Source organism: Centroberyx gerrardi, chromosome 17, assembly GCF_048128805.1.
Source record: "Centroberyx gerrardi isolate f3 chromosome 17, fCenGer3.hap1.cur.20231027, whole genome shotgun sequence".
Lineage (NCBI taxonomy): Eukaryota > Metazoa > Chordata > Actinopteri > Beryciformes > Berycidae > Centroberyx > Centroberyx gerrardi.
Genome location: NC_136013.1, coordinates 4633432 through 4651091, shown reverse-complemented (window position 1 = coordinate 4651091; position 17660 = coordinate 4633432). Strand labels below are relative to the sequence as shown.

At 43.3% G+C, this 17660-nt stretch overlaps 1 protein-coding gene across 1 annotated transcript; it reads left to right on the top strand.

Annotated features, from left to right (window-relative positions):
• The first annotated feature begins 2402 nt into the window (after positions 1 to 2402).
• On the top strand, positions 2403 to 6659 carry ap5s1 (adaptor related protein complex 5 subunit sigma 1). The gene is made up of 3 exons (XM_071922513.2): positions 2403 to 2655; positions 3707 to 3998; positions 4898 to 6659. The coding sequence occupies exons 1-3, from the start codon at positions 2483 to 2485 to the stop codon at positions 5024 to 5026; spliced, it is 594 nt and encodes a 197-aa protein (XP_071778614.2). The 5' UTR covers positions 2403 to 2482; the 3' UTR covers positions 5027 to 6659.
• Positions 6660 to 17660: the final 11001 nt, after the last annotated feature.

Sequence of the window (17660 nt, the reverse complement as noted above, 5' to 3'; positions counted from 1 at the left end):
ACTTAAAAAACATACTTAAGCAAAAGTAAAAGTACACAAAAAGCGACTCAATAATGCAGTAACATTAGTTGCTTCCACTGTTGGCTGTTGCAGTGAACCTTCATATTCACAGTGTCTAACTGAGGTTTTCATATCATCTAATCTTGGCTTCACTTTCACATTGAAGTTTCATACTGACGACCTGCTTCTGGATAATTATTACACAAAGCAATTGCACCGATCCTTCTCATTCACTGCTTTTGTACTGCAGAGTGTTGCTTCCAAACAGATCTTGGTTAATTAATTACATGTAGCTGTTGTTCACATCCACACCTTCTGAAAGTAAGAGCTTCATACTGGTAAGCGGATCCTGTCTAATGATTTGCTGTTGCTGTGATCCTTCATGTTCACAGCTGATGGATTTTTGAAGTTTCATATTAAATAGGGAAGCGAGACTCCATTCACACTGCCTTGCAAATGAGTTTGTCCAATCACAACCATCATCTTTCGGATCATTACTATTGATTAAAAATAGTACACATCAATACCAAAATCTACAACATTACATTGAGAAGAAGTTGAAGTTATTTTGAGAAAAGATCTAAACATTTATCCACATTTACCCCAACCCTAACCAATCACAGCATCTTCTTTCAAATCATTAATATTGGTTACAGATACCATACATGAATATAAAAAGTCTACAGCATTACATTGAGGATTCATACCCCTTGGCTGCATTGTTGTGTAAAAATCCAAAAGTCATGTGTCTAGTTTGGCACAACGTGTATTTATGTTACTTTTCAACACAACATATGAGAATAATAACACACGACACAACATACACGTGCACTCAGATCCAGCTCTTATCATTCCATCACCAAAACAAGCAGAACATCAGCAGGAAACCTGGACAGGACATGGGGACGAGGTTTGAGTCAACAAAAAAAAAAGAGATGAAATCCTAAAAATAACTTGAACCATCACATCCGTGGAGTTTGTGCGGGACGGAGGGGGGCGGGGGGTCGGGGGGGCGGAGGGCCGGAGGTTAACGGGACGGTGGAGTGAGTGGTTAACAAAGCAGGGTGAATGTTTTCTCTGTAAGTGGTTTAAGTGTCTTCATACACACACACACACACACAGAGAGAGAGAGAGAGAGAGAGAGAGAGAGCAGGGCCTCTCACAGTTAAAAAGCGTGACCAGCAGCAGCTGTTGGACTACAGCTGTCTGTTTGTCTGCTGAGACTCTCTCTCTCTCTCTCTCTCTCTCTCTTGCTCTCTCTCTCTCTGTTTGCAACCTTATCCCTCTCTCAAAGAACACACTTGCTCCCCACTTGTTTCTGTCTGTCTCTCTCTGTGTGTGTGTGTGTGTGTGTGTGTGTGTGTGTGTGTGTGTGTCTCTCTCTCTCTCTGTCTCTCTCTCCTGTTCTGTGACTCTCAATTTCAATTCAATTCAATTCAACGTGTTTTATTGGCATGACAGTCTAAAAAACAAACAATAGGCCTACTACAAAAGCATTTAAGTCAAATTAATCAACATTTCAGAAATTAAATCCCATCCCCTCCCTTGTATCAGTGTGTGTGAGAGCCCCCCCCACCCCCCGTCTCTGTCTCTCTCTCAGTTCACTTCAGTTCAGTTTCATTCAAAAAAAGCTTTATCGGCATGGTAAGACACATTTACATTGCCAAAGCACAGAAAAGACTAATCCTTAAGTGTAACATGTAAACTGACAGAGACTATCAGAAGGTATTCATGTATTGTGATTGTGATACAAAAATGGTCAACCCAAACAAAAGTAACAAAGTGACTCAGTTTCCACTGACAAGCTGTTACACTGTTACATTTTGACATTTCACCAAGGAGGTAAAGTGATTTACTGTGATCACTATTGTTTTCAAATGTTTGCTATATTTGGCTAATTGTTTGGAAGAGGAGTTCTCCTACACTGCTATATTTAGGGCATGAGGTTTAAGGAAGTGAAGTTCAGTTTCCACCTCATGTAATATACAGTGGGATCATGGCCATGTCCTGTTTGGGAAAACTGAAATTAAATTAAATTAAATTAAATTAAAGTTCTCAATTCAACTTTTCAATTCAATATGCTTTATTGGCATGCCAGGTTAAAAAACAAAGCATTTAATTAAAAATTAAGCAACAATTCAGAAAATAAATCCCATTCCCTCCCCTATATAAGTATGTGAAACCTTCTCTCTCTGTGTAAAGTATAAATATTCATAATTTATAATGTAATATGGAACTGGGCCACTCGCTACATTTTATATGATAAAAGCTTCTCTGCTCTCTTGGTTGCTGCTGATTTGAATCACACGAGCGCCATCTGGTGGATCAGAAAACACAAAGCAACGGCGGCGGGAGAGCGGTCACGTGACCAAACGCGGAAGTAATATTAGAAACCATGCAAAGGAGCACAAGTTAGTGGTTTTTCATTGCGTTTGTCTGCATATCAGCGCTTGTTCTTGACAAAACAACAGAACAGAGAAGCATGGTTCACTGTTTCCTGATCCACACCGTCTGTCCGGTAAACGCTGTGGGAGCCGGGGGGAGCCGCGTGCTTTACTCCCGTGTTTTCGGGCCAGATGAAGGCTTCCAGGATGAGGAGCTCAGTCCGGAGGAGAGACGACTTCTGCAGAAAGAGAAGCTGTTAGTGGTGGCAAGGTGAGTTAAACATGCCTGGTACTGGCCTGGTAATAAACTGACACAGAGAGTGACCAACTTCCAAAACACAGTCTGACATTATGATTAATAGAGTATGAAATGACCAACCACATGTAATACAGTTTGTCTGTGACTGACTGGCAGGTTCCTCCTCTACCCAGATTCTACCAGACACTTTAGCAGGCAAACAATCCTATTTTTAGGGTCATTTTTCATCTCTTTGACTTACAGAAGTGTCTGGTGAATTATTTAATCCATCACTCACTGTGGCTGTAGTGGATGGAAATCTTACTTTACATCCTTGATCGTGAATGATGTCAGATATGGGATTAATAATCTGCATAACAAGATATCAGATAAGCCAATAGGTATTAGGAAGCACAAACAAATGGGCTAAAATTATCCTTAGACAGTTGATCTGGGGTCAGTTTTGCTAAAGCTCTATTAAAGGTGCTATGTGTAGCATTTTTAAACATCAATTTATCATTGGCAAATTAATTGTGATACCGTACTGTACTGTAAACAATTGAGACCATGGTTGAGATGATTGGTAGCCTTTATCCTGCCAGTGGTACTGTTAGTGCTAATGTTTCTCAAAATTGAGACTATGTTTCCCATAAACCCCATTGCTTCCTGTTGCAAAGAGGATGTTGTTACTTCTCCCCCTCCCTGGTGTCGCTGTGTGTGTGTGTTTATTTCCTCTTTGTCTTTACTGATGAGGAATCTTCTCAGTAATGGTCTTGTTTATTTACGGTAATTGTACTAATGTCTTAAAATGAATGTGGTAATGATTTATTTATGTTGAAATGTTACTCAAAGGACTTTTAATGAACAAAAGCAGAAAAAGGGACAGGGAAACTGTCCCAGCGCTAAATGATACACACTTTAGTCCACTGTTCACCATTTTAGCTTTCACATTTTTTTTTTATTGATTTTTAGGATGGAGAAGAGCCTCCAGATGATGGCTGGTTACTGTAGATCAGACAAACCTCCCAGCCACAGCCATAATCTCCCTGCTTTTGTCAGTTCACCACTCAACCTCCTCTCTCAGGCAGGTGCGGAGCGCGGTTGCCCTGTCCCGCGATGCTTCGGGGCGGGTGCTGGTGGAGACGGTCCCGGGGGAGGAGGCGGTGGCCCTGCAGGAGGCCGACAGCGGCGTCCTGCGGCTGAGAGCCGGCGACCCCTTCTCCGGGGAGACGAGCGCGCTGTGGCTGGGCGTCCAGAGCCTGGGCTTCACGCTGGTCTGTGAGCCGCACGAGAACCTGGTCCTGGCCGAGGGAAGCCTGCGCAGCCTGACCCGGCACTGCCTGGAGCACCTGCGCATGCTGGGCCCCGGGAGCGAGGTGAGCACAGCACAGCTCACATACAGGGCGGAAAGATACAAGTTTTTCTTGTCATAGAACTTTAGAACTTTAAAATCGTTTAAAGAAAAGTGATTTTGTTCAAACAAAAATAGATGTCAGTGTGCAGGATTTACTGAGTTTGAGTCTGATGAAAGGTTTTGATTCATGGACTAAAGATTACCTACAGCTCTAACCCCCCCCTCCCCCTCTCTCTCTCTCTCTCTCTCTCTCTCTCTCTCTCTCTCTCTCTCTCTCTCTCTCTTAAGCGATTAATTGCAGCCTCTGTGATGTGGAAATTGCAGAAGTTCATATTTGCGATTTTGATTTTTTTTCGATTAATTGTTCTCATCTACTCCCATACATTCATAGTGAAGCAGGGCATTCAGGACTACCTCACCAAAACCAAAGAAAAACATGAAAAATGATTTAGCATCTCTGTTACAGCTCCACTTTGTGATTTAGTCTGACAAGATGTGTGTATTTTGTCATAAAACACTTTGCCTGGTGCAGCTTTGATACTATTGTTTTCAAATAAAAGCTGTTTAGCGGAGCATCCACACATGCTTAAAGGCCCCATTACCAAGAAATCAGGTTCAATCAAACTTTATCGACCCCCATGGGGACAAAGCTCAGTGCTGCGGCTCTGATAAACAGGAAATATGTGCAGGAGTTATGTAAGTTGAACATAACAGGAGCGCACAACGTTAGCCAAACGCTCAACAGCAGCTACTCATTACACATTATGGAGGTGGCAGTAAAAAACAAAGCGGCGGCGATGAAATAAGATTGCACACTCATACAGATTTTATCACTGCACTCGCTGTAACCAACGGCGATCATTAACAACCCAAGTCATGTCTCATGGCACGCGGTCTCCAATAACAATGTCTGCCGTCCAGGTCCTGCTGAAGAGCGACCGCATCGACGTTCTGCTCAGCCGCCTGCTTCCTCACGGGCAGCTCCTCTTCCTCAACCACCGCTTCGCCCAGAGTCTGGAGAAGGAAGCGGCGGCCTACATGGCCAAGTGAATCAGAACATCCCGGGGTGAAACGGCAGCCGCGTCGGAGTCCTTTAAAGCCTTCCTCCCGCGTTCACGCCGGCCTGCGACCGCGACCGCCGAGCCGCGGTCCGATGGCCGGTTTGAGCCGGATTACTGCGAGCTGCAAGCCGGCGGTCCTGCAGTGATAAGCGGCAGGTAGAGCAACGAGGAAAACGAGGTGGCTGTGGTTAACCTTTGCTGACATTTCTCTGGTGGTAGAAGAAGAATGGACCGCTGGCAACTGTTGTTTCAGGTTGAGTGTGGTGTGAACACAGTAAATATCTTGCCCTTGGCCAGTTGTGATTCACTGCTGGCTGACTGGTTGAGGTTTGGTTCACCGTGTTGGAGAGTTCAGTTCAAATCCAGTGTGTCAAAATGGACAGTGGAAAGAAGACTTTGACAGATCAGTGTGTGCAGGTGAAGAGGCCGGTTGAACCCTATTTCTTCTCAGCATCAAATACAGCTATTTATTTAATTCATGACACTTGAAAGATTGGCATGGTGTGACCTTATAGAACCATGATTGACCGCTTGACCCTCCAGTATCCTTTGGGTATAAATGAAGCATAGTATACATCAGTGATTCTCATCCTTTTTCAGATCAAGGACCCCTAAGGTAGTCCACATCAGGGCCACGGACCCCCATTTGATGAGATTTTGTCTCTCGGACCCAAATCTGAGAACATTTCTATTGTCAGATATGATTTTCCGTGACTATCTGTATTGTAGGTAGAGAGATAACAGAGAAACTATGATCAAAATAGTCTTTTCTTCTACATTCTCTTGTGTTAAATTCTTGTAAATTAAATAATGGTGAAGTTCAACAATTCATCAATTTGCTGGGGACCCCCTGGAACCCCCCTCAAGGACCCCCTGGTGGTCCCCGGACCCCACGTTGAGAACCACTGGTATACATCATTGCCCCATTGTACCTTCTAACGGCTCGGTGTAGTTCATCAATGGGAGGAAGAGTAAGAGAAAACCAGAATTGAGAGTTTAACACGTGAGTTTGCATCACATCACAATAACAAACCGCAGAGTAAAATAAAGTCAATTTTATGCAGAAATGTCGTGATACCTGACACTTGACACAGACGTTGAAGAACAACAACAAAGCAAGCAAACAGATTAAATGATCATAAAGCCATAATAGAGGATACACGGTGCAGGAGTGCGCCGGCATTTGCGCACTCCTGTTATGTTAAAACTAACGCAAGCACAGTACAGAACACACAACAGAACAAAACAACAACAACAACATCCAGACACGACGAGTAACAAATGTATTCCTGTTTCTGTTGTACCTCCGACTGCGGCGCCCCGTGAAGCCAGCCTCTCCCGCTCCTCCTCCCGGCTTCAGAAAACACTCCTACACAGGTATTTTGTGCTTACAACCAAATCCAAGCCAAAGTGGGTGATTTAGGAAAATTGATCCCGATGCCAGAATCAGTTACTTTGATCTCGTTGTTTTTCTTTTTCGGGTAATTTGGCATTTGTCGGGCAGCATTACAGCGAAGAGAAAACAGGGAAGGATGAGAGGGGATAAAGGTTTTGGGCCGAACCCAGGATGTCCCGGTTGCATGACGCACGCTTTAACCATCTGAGCCACCGGGACGCCCCCCTTCTCCTCCTTCTATATTAAAAAATAAAACTAATTTCTAGCATTACCCAAGGCGTGGACGCTGTAGATGTAATTTTCATTTTTATTACATTCTTTGAAACTCCTGTACTGTGGAATCAAGGATAAAGTACATTTCTAAAAAAAAAAAATGACGCCCTGGGGATTATACCGGTTTAAAATGATAAAGCACAGCAGAGAGGAATTTACAGTTTGTGCAGGTGGGGATGCGGGGAGAAAAAAAACAAAAAAAACAACTCCGCCTCAAAATGCAAAAAAGTCAACAAAAATACATCTGGACTGGATAACACAACTGAATCAGATAGTGTCACTGTAAGCCCAGGGGATGGCACTGTTGTTTCTCTGCACACACACACACATGTTGAAGTGATGCTGAAGGACGTTGCGGAGGATCACCAGCTCTCACCAGCGTGAGTTTTGCATAGACAGACAACATTTTTGACTTTGAAAAGCTGAAAGTGCCTAAAGATAAACCTGGTGGTGTTGATTTGGGTAATACTGCTGAAGAGGTGGGCGTGCTGCTGAGACCCCACCAAGCATCCAGGTTGCATTATGTCAAAAGTAATGGAAGCGTTTCCAAAACACTATATCGTTTATTGAAAAAAATATCAATATTCCTAGTTATTTATTCAGTTAATCTAAAGGAGGAGTCATTTTGTATCCGTATGTGTCACTTTTTTAAAATGGTGCACAGCAAACTTGTCGGTGTTAATTTAACTCAGAGTGTAACAATCAACACTGTGTCAGTGTTTATGTGAATCTGCATCCATCACATTTGATTTAACACTTTTTGATTGTTTTGAGCAGCCGCCCCAGAGCCAATCAGCTCTATCAGAGGACAAACAACTCTCCAATCAACACCTGTCAACTCCAAATAACTGTCAATGAAGAATCAACACTTATTAACACGGGAAACTTTGCTGTGTGGATTTGTTGATGGGATATTGACAGAATGTTTCATTTAGTGGAATATTTCAATTACAGTTGAGGCATTGGGTCATTTCGTTCCCAGTTGGATGGTTTCATTTACTGGATTCAACTTTGATTCGCTCACAACAAAATGCAGTGTCAGGTTGGAGAGACCAGGCTTCCCCACTAGGGGGCAGTGTGTCGCCGGGCAGAACCAGAGCTCAGTCTGCGTCGCTGAGACAAGACGAATGGCGACACCAGAGCAGAAATTCACCAAACTAAGAAATCACGATTGCTGCTTCTTTGAACCGTTTTTAAATGAGCTGGGAGACATCAAACAAACAGTTTGCCAAGATTGTTTTCATGTGTGTGAAACCGGTTTGTAATTACATCCAATTAGTGACACGCAGGCATAGGAATTTGATCTTTGCCTGCAAACAGCTGTTTGAAGAATGCCTGCGCTAATGTGGAGTGGAGATTCAATTTACAGTATTTATTGCAGTTTTCTGTGTTTGTGTGTATGTTGCACTCATGGCCCTGCGAGAGTCAGATGTGCTCACAATTCAGTTCAGTGCAATTTGCTTTGTAGACAGGGTTATCAATAAAAACTCATTACAGAGCATATCATACACCATATAGAAAAAAACCCAAGTGGATTAGAAAAGAGAGGAAGTTGATAGCTTGACACGGTGCAGAAAAGTTGATCAGCAGTCAAAAATACAAGTTCTTCTAACACAGGCACAGGAGACTACAAGGTGTAAATTTTGCATGCAAATTATCTCATCGCAGGAGACACTCACAGGTCTGGAAGATGCAGAAATTCTACAAAATTTGGATATTTTGTTGTCTTCACTTTGAAAAGGGGTCACTTTAGGTTAGGATTAGGGTGAAGAATAGGAAAAAGAGTTGTGCAGTGGTTCTCTACCATGTGCCATTAAAGAATCTGCAGGTTTTCATTCCAGCCAAACTGATTTCACTGATTAAATTTCCCTGATTAACACATCTTCCACCAGACTAATCAGTGAAATCAGCTGCTGTAGTGTTTGGTTGGAATGTGAACCTGCAGACTCTTGGACCTCGATGGCACCCGTCCATGAAGTCCACGAAGTTCTCAAAATTACAGCAAAAACAAACCCGTCCCCACATCAAAAACGTTAACCAGATGGACTTTCAATGGACTTTCTTAGACCCTGTGGGGCAAGAGGCCGATAGGTCAAGCAGCAGTAGGCATGCAGGAGCGCCTGTAGGCCAAACGGCAAAATCTGGCTACTTGTTTTATACATGAACCCGAGTCCACCGCTGAGTCAAGAGGGAGGATTTTGCTGAGCGTGTGTCCCGGGACCCGGTACCTCGATGGTAGCTGGTGAGGGAGCGGAGAGCGGGGACAGAGTTTCCCACCCATGATTGGAAACCGCAACCTTCAGGTGATAAACTGACTTCTCTAACCGTTTGGCTACCACCTACTACAGTAATGTCCTGTGTGTGTGTGTGTGTGTGTGTGTGTGTGTGTGTGTGTGTGTGTGTGTGTGTGTGTGTGTGTGTGTGTGTGTGTGTGTGTGTGTGTGAAACTCCCCCCTGCCTTCCCTCTTCCTATTTTCCCTCATGGTCCTCTGTGCGTAGGCTGACCGGACCAAAGCCGACATTGTCACAACCCATCTGAGTCACTCGCTCAGTCTCCCCTTTACCTGCTTTTTGTTCTCCCGCCCCCACCTCCAAGGTTCAACAAAAGATTTTCTCATTGAATTTACAAACCGGCCATTGAATATGCCAACTCCTGACTTTAAGGATTTTCCTTTTAATATTTTTTCCTCCTGCCTCATTAGATGTCTCTCCGACTATTGTATGGCTCATAGCGAGTGCACAGTGGAGAAAATGGGCTCAGCTCCAGCCAGGGATACAATATGAATTTCAATGCGAGTTGACGACTTATTCACTTTACCCTCTGTCAGGGCATGTGGTGTGAAATACCTGAACGCCACGGCTCCCATTCATATACATTAGGCATCATTTCTATTCCCTTTCATGCGTACTGCCCTTGAATTTCAAATATTCCTCTCGGTGGCGAAGCTAAGTGGAATTTCTATTGGAGTAGAGGTTGAGGAATGCTCCCCTTGTTTAACGCAGCGACAACAGCTAACCGCCACTCATATTTGGTGTCACAACAGATCTGTATGATCTGTATATTTCAGCGTTCTTCAGCTCATGTAGGAGGGAGATTATGTTTGTTTGAGGCGTGTGGGTGTTGACCCGCTAAGCTTGAATTAATGGCTTGAATGTAATAATGATAATTTCCTCATGTTGGTTCTTTGCCATAATGCTGCAAACACAAATTACCTGGGTTTCTCTTAAACCCACCCCTTCCTCACTCACACACACACACACACACACACACACACACACACACACGCACACACACACACACACACACACACACACACGCACAGCTCCCTTCCCTTCCCCTCCCAGGCTCATGCAGTCTGAGGCATCAGAAGAGAGATGTTCTCTCTTAGCATCTCAAATCGCGTTAGATTTCCAATTTCAAGCCATTTATTTCATTTTTTTCCCCACCGCTGAAAAATGACATTCCTTTTCACATTTCAACCAATATGCATGAGGCACTTGGCTTAAGGTATGGCTTGTCAATCTGAGACTATCACACCACTTCAAACAACCCAATTAATTTAAAATATAAGTCAATTATTCCTTAATTAAGCCGTCTCTGCAGTGAGATTCCTCTGCAGGTTTGCTGTTGTACTTATCAATGAAAGGCAGCGGTGTCTGTGGGGAAACGGTAAACTAAATAACTTCATGAACAAAAATGAAAACAAGGACTTTTATATCTTCGATTTTCTGCCTTTTTTTTGTTTCTTTTTGTTTTTGCCCTCAAATTGATTTGTTGATCTGTGAATAAGCTAAGTGATAAACTAGTCTAGACTGAAAAAGGCCACATGCTCCTGATGCTCCGATAGCGACTCAGAGGGGATTATACCGCAAACAGGATGCCATCTGCCTCTGAGCTGACGGCAATCTTATTTTTTTTTTTTAAATGCCATTATTTAAAGTGAAGATGGAAAGACAGATACAGTACATGCATACTCTCTCTGTCTCTTACGCACACTGACAAGCTACCACTCACCTTTACCTACAAACTAAGCAGTCAAACACGCTTTTGGATTTCTTAACAGGTTATGCACCATGCAGGATTCCCTCTTCTTCCGCATCGATTGCAATCTTTTATTAATCGGGATTAAAAATGAGCCTCCACATGAGTTACAAGTTCTATGTTAGACAGGTAGACGACTTGTCTGTGGTGAAACACGTCGTTCCTGCTCGTAATCTCACAGCTCTGAGCCAGTGTGATAAGTATCAGTATCCCAGGATGTAAATCTGACTCATTCTCCCACCTAATTGCTGAACTATATGCAACCAGAGTTCATTACCGAGTACAAGCTGTAAAATGTTATTACCCCCTCGCTAAATTTAAATCGAAGAGGGGCTGACCCCTTTATGGCAAGAGCACAGTGAGATTTTGTGTCACTCCGTTTTACTCATGCCAGTGTGTGTGTCTGTGTGTGTGTGTGTGTGTGTGTGTGTGTGATGGGTCGTACCCCTTTATCACACAAACACTCCCCTGCTCCTCCTTCTTCCTCCTCTTTGCATCTTTCATAATTGTGCAGTAAGCGGAGCCAGGGTGAAACTGAGGGCTGGCATTAAACTTTTAACATGCAATATGTAACATTTTAAAACATCAATTAATCATTGTCTAATTAATTGCGATAACTTGATATAATTACCGGAAACAAATGAGACCATAGTGGAGATGATTGGTAGCCTCTGTCTCACGTCAGTGGTATCAGTGGTCAGTGGTTTTCTCAAATTTAAGACCACATTTCCCATAAACCCTTCCTTTCGCAAAGAAGGTCTTTGCTGCTTCGGTCAAAGGTTTTCTTTTTCACTATACAAAAGTGAATAAACCTGTTGGATCAGATTTTCCCATTGGCATTTCACTTGTTGCAAGAAAATCGCAAAGTTTTAGCCCCGTTTGTGCTGGAAGAACAGCGCCCTCTTCCTGTTTTTTGCTGTAAAACAATCTATGAATCCGACCCAGCGGCACACAATGTAAAATGCAGTGTGGAGACTGACAGTATTCTCGGCAATGGCCTTGTTTGTTTACGGTAATTATACTAATGTCTCAAATTAACATGGTAATGATTTATTGATGTTAAAATGCTACACATAGCACCTTTTTAAGTCGTCTTAAATATGGATCTCACCTCCAGAGATGAGTATGAGGCAAAAGAAAAGACAGTTGGGTTTGATTATGGGTCTTTAATGGCAAAAAAAGACCAGGACCTTTGTCGCATGTTGTCCTCCTCTCTCTACAGTCGTTCCTGCCTCTCTCTACTTTGCACTATAATAAAGGCACAAAATGACCCCCCAGAAAGTCTAAAATGCTGCACAAAGCACCTTTAACCAGTTGAGGTGACTTATTACAGCTTATTTACAGCAGCGGCTTGGGAAAGTAAAGGGGGGGGACACAAATTCACACCCAGCAGTACCGCAGTGCTTCACTGTTGGCCGCTGAGGAACTCAGAGCAGTTTGGGTGTTCAGTGTCTTGCTCCATGGCACTATGTCAATGGCTGTTCAGGGTGGGCAGAGCGTTCCTCATTCACTTTCCCCACATATAGATTTTCCCCTCCAGAGCTTAGATATAAACCTGTGGTCTCCTAGTCTGAAGCTCGCTTCTCTGATCTGCTGCAGATTTCATTTAACCGCATAAACATACACACATACAGTACAAACGCACAGCAATGCAAACATTTATTGTAAATTAAACTCAAACTTTAAACTTAAAAGCCTAACCAGGAAGAGGGTTGCAAATTAGCCTACGTGCAATACATCTGTTTTATGTTTTCATGGTTTTAATATGCACCAATGTCTATTTGTGCTGTCCCTGACAAATAAACCACTAAATAAATAAATAAATGAATGAAATTGGATAACAAAATCAGTCAATTTGCACCCTGTTAAAATATAAATTGTATGTCTGCAGCTTTTTGGCCTTACATCAGTTTATCACAGTCCATTAAGTATTCGGCAACTCACCCTCAGACGTCGTCAAATTCAACCACACACTGCTCATGGCACGTGAGAGCCCAGAGTGGGGAAATACTGTGCAAAAGTGCCTCATTACGGCTGCTTTCCAAATTAAATGGAGACGATGTATTATTCATTTATGGAGAATCCCCTGCCAGTGAGGCCCAGCAGGAAAACAGGAAGCATGTGAGGCTTTCTCTCCCTCAGCCCGACACTCAGAGCTGGTTGGTAGACCCAGTTCTGCAGTTAGGACCCAGGAGAAAACCACGCAGCGCACTGTTATATAAATTACATGATGTCCAGGAGGGCTTTTCAAATGTGATCCTCTCCCTTCTTACCTGATAATGGTGCCTTTCCTGTGTCCACTCATGATGTACTCCCCACCTCTGTTGCATACATATAACATGCAGTAGAGTGAACTGTTTTAAAATTATAACCAATGGATTTGAATCCAGCTGAGCAGTCTTAACAATATTTCTCACAACTATTCATTATGGCTCCCTGGGAAAGTACAGAACATGACAAATTTGCCCTTTTCTTAATTTTTCCGTAGGCATGTCATAAGAAACAATTTTGCTTATTCTAAATGTGTGAGCAAGAGGGGGGAACATGCCATTGAGTAGCACTGTGAATGTATATTATGACATTTTAACCTCACATAATTAAGACACCCCACCTCTACCAGATTAAAGACTAATTCCCCTTGTATTGTTTCTGGACCACAGCAGAGTCGAGCTGCACACTGAATCCTCCTTTAGAGTCATTTTCTTTGTGCGCAGCAATACAGTTATAAAGAGGGAATTGCAATTAGAGGGAAAGTGGGTCACTTGCGGCACCGAGGGAGTGCAGCAGAAAGCACTATGTGCTTGTCATGTCATCTCCCACTAAGCTGCAGTCACTCAGGACCGGCCCCTGGTGTCAGTCGTGTCAGTTTGGGCAGGTTGAATCCACTCTGAAAGCAAGCCCGTACAATCCTCTCCTGACTGGCCATTACCTTTCACAGCGAGAGCTTCCGATATGTTGGATGACAGCTGTCATGTTTTATGCTGCCCAATGACTGCATACATTTAAGAAGATTAGAACTCTGTCCAAGCTTTACATGTGAGAGGAATCCTCTTCGGAGCAATGTGCAACATTTTGTAATCTCTGCCTGAGGTATTTAAAGGTTTGTCTGGTTAAGTATTAAAATATATTTTACCTTGTGTATATATATCTGGGATGTGACTTCGAGTTACCTGAGGATTTTGGGGCTGTACAACTCCCATTTATTTCTAATGGGAGATACATGTTTTCCTGTGTTTTTTTCCTGTTTTCTAGCGTTCCTGGTCACATCCCTGGTACAGTGATTGCTTCGGAAATATCTTGCCATGTAATAGCAGCCTTTAACCCATCACAAGTTAAACTTTGGGCTGTTGTGACATCTTTTTGCAGTGCTGGCCAGAGCCAGCCGTGAGTGCCAGGCATTTATGATTCAGAATGCAATTTGTTCCAATTCAACAAGGGGGGGGGGGGTTGAAGCAGGGGCGTAGCTAGGAACTTTGGGGCCCTATGCACAGGAAGAGACTCTGGGCCCCCCTCCACTTTGACGATTGAAATTACGGGTTTTGAGCATTACTCTGATGGCTGCCATAACCAGACTTTCACCAGTAGTCCCCCATTAAAAATCTGTCTAGGGAGGACAATTTTTGTTTTAGTCTGCACTGGAAACACTTCGCCAAATTTAGCTCCTGCTTGTTCCAGTTTGTCTCAGAAAACACAACAGTTGCTGTGTCATATTTTTTTTTATTTTTACTTGTTTGCAGTTTTGTAGATTTCAATCAAACCATGTTTACAAACCAGAGCAGTGTGAAATAAAGGTATAAAATATTTAGAAATACACACTTGAGGACCACAAAAGACTTTAGTCCAGATACTTTAGGGCCCCCCACTCAGCTTGGGGCCCTTGTACTCCCATCCCGCTGACTACAGTACCCAGCGTTGACGGCCAGGTAAACTCTGTTTTCCCTCACGTTCCCTCAATTTTTTCTTAACAAGGGGGAAGCATTAATAATGTGTACTAACGAGGGTGGCGGCATCCATCTTCATCAACCCCAAATTACCTTTTGCTGGCCAGCTGCAGACGGCAGTATAAAATAGCTCATTGCTCTTTACCCTGAGCCCTGCTAATGAGAGAGACTGCTGCCCACAGGTTGCTGCTGCCCAACTGTCACAGCTTATCATAGCAGGGTTCAAAGCTGTACCTGCCTGAAGTTTGACGTCCTTTCAAATCAGAGCTTTCTGTTTGCCAACTCACTCCAGTCATGTGACCAATATGCTAAATGTAATCGTTGCTGAGAGTTTAGTCTTGACTGGTTTTAAAGGTTGTTGATGCTCTCCTCCATTATCAGACCTCCAATTGCTGATAAACAGAGTAACAGGTAAAGTCCCAATTTTTTTACATGATTATTTTGTTGAGACACTGTTGCTCTGTTTTTATACTGTGGTTATCATTGCATTGCATTGTAAACACAACTTTCCTAAACTTTTCCACGTGGCGACGACACACGAATTTCACTCAGTAGGTTGCTACAACGTTACATGTGATGTTCCAGCAATGTATAACGTTGCAAAAATTACGTTGCAGCAACGTTCCAGCAACAACTCTGTGTTAGTAAGGATGGACTCTGAAAACGCCTTACTTCAAAACTTCATCTTTGGAATAAAAACAACACATCCAAATCAGTGTCTGTGTATTTATTTCTAAAATATAATATATAGGCCTACAGGGGAAACGGAGGCATAGCCATTACTTTTATTAGGCTATATTAAATATTACAGACACATTGCCAAAAGCGCTTGAGTAGAAACGGCAAAAAGAACCGAGCAATTAAATGATAAACAGTAACGAACCATGAGGTTTCAGAAACATGGCAAGATTGTTCAATCATCGTGAATTAACTGCATGGAATTCTTGGAATGTGCTTTTACGTACTAATCTCATATTTCCAGATTTCCTCCCACATTTCATATTTGCTTTCTGCAATGTATACGTTCGCTTTGGCAACATGTACTCCGGTATTTCATGCCAATAAAGATATTTTGAATTGAACTGAATTGTGTATCAGAGCTGTTTTTAAGTCTTTCTGACCATGTCCATCACAATGACATGGGACCAGTTCTCGTGTTTTCCTTTCAAAGCTTTTTTTATTCTATTCTTTTTCTTTGCTGTGTACCTGGATAGAACATGAAATTAGACAGTGGATAACACCATGATAGCAATGATCCCATGTACAGAGTGAGTGAATGGAGTGAGCGGATCATTTTTTCCAGCTACCGTCCCTTGCCGTTTGAGGGCTTTTATTTTACAACTTTAATTTTGCTGGTCAATTTGATGCCCAGTCACTGGGTTCAGAGTTTCAAACACAAGGCAGAGTCCAGTTTGGGATGAGGTTGGGGTATGATTGGCATGCTTGGTGATTGATAACATATGTGGTTTTGATAGTGAATGTCCCGTATCACAAACAACCTGAATGAATGATGACGTGGCGTATGAATTTGGCCGAGCGCCAGGATACTGTGCGTTGGCCGTATAGGATTTAGCAGACATTGATCTGACCGTATTTCTTATGGCAAATGAATGTAATGCCTCAACTCACATTGACAAGAACGCAAAAAGACAATCAATTGTTAAACTGAAGATCCAGATTCAATCGAGGCTGCCAGATACTCTAAAGTTAACTTTGGCGTACCGCAGGGCTCTGTGCTAGGACCTTTGCTTTTCTCCATTTACATGCTACCTCTTGGTGAAACCCTGCTCTAACCTAACCCTGCTCTTGGTGAGCAGAAAGAGAATATCCAGAACCTGGAGAACAGACTGAAGAACCAGGAGCTGGAGGCTGAGGAGCAGAGAGAGAACATCCAGAACCTGGAGAACAGACTGAAGAACCAGGAGCTGGAGGCTGAGGAGCAGAGAGAGAACATCCAGAACCTGGAGAACAGACTGAAGAACCAGGAACTGGAGGCTGAGGAGCAGAGAGAGAACATCCAGAACCTGGAGAACAGACTGAAGAACCAGGAGCTGGAGGCTGAGGAGCAGAGAGAGAACATCCAGAACCTGGAGAACAGACTGAAGAACCAGGAACTGGAGGCTGAGGAGCAGAGAGAGAACATCGAGGAACCTGGAGAACAGACTGAAGAACCAGGAGCTGGAGGCTGAGGGGCAGAGAGAGAACATCCAGAACCTGGAGAACAGACTGAAGAACCAGGGGCTGGAGGCTGAGGAGCAGAGAGAGAACATCCAGAACCTGGAGAACAGACTGAAGAACCAGGAGCTGGAGGCTGAGGAGCAGAGAGAGAACATCCAGAACCTGGAGAACAGACTGAGGGACCGTGGATCCATCAGTGTGGATCCAAGTCCTGACTGGGTCGGGTTTGGGGTTTGGGGTTTGGGGTTTGGGACCAAAGATAATGATTTCAGATTTGTCCGCGGTTGCCATGGTAACCCTGCAGCTCTGGCGGCTGAGCTTCCCTTCCTGGAGCCGAGGCTGAGAGCGAGCGAGAACACGGTGAGGATCTGAGGAGGAAGAACGCAGGTGAGGCTGACATCATGCTGCGTTCAGTGTTTCCCTCCAACGGTTCGTCTCAGACTGAGCTGAGCAGAGAGACTGAAGGTGAACTGAACTGAACTGGAACTATAATTCTAGATCACATTTGAATGTTTTAATTTCAAAACATCATATATCCATTTTATTGGAAAAAAAAAAAAATACAAGAAGTCAGGAAGAGATGGCGTTTATAGGACCAAACTTCCAAACCCCCCAAAAATGACATGATTCTCTGGTAAGAACTATGATGTTTAGGTGTTACAAATGTTTTTGCTTGGTAATAATGGACACTAATATGAGCTTCATCTTTCATTTGCTTTGCTAAGCCCTAATTTGGTCTTGTATAGCTCTATTGATAGACCGTGGCATTAACACTGCCAGGGGTTAGGGGTTC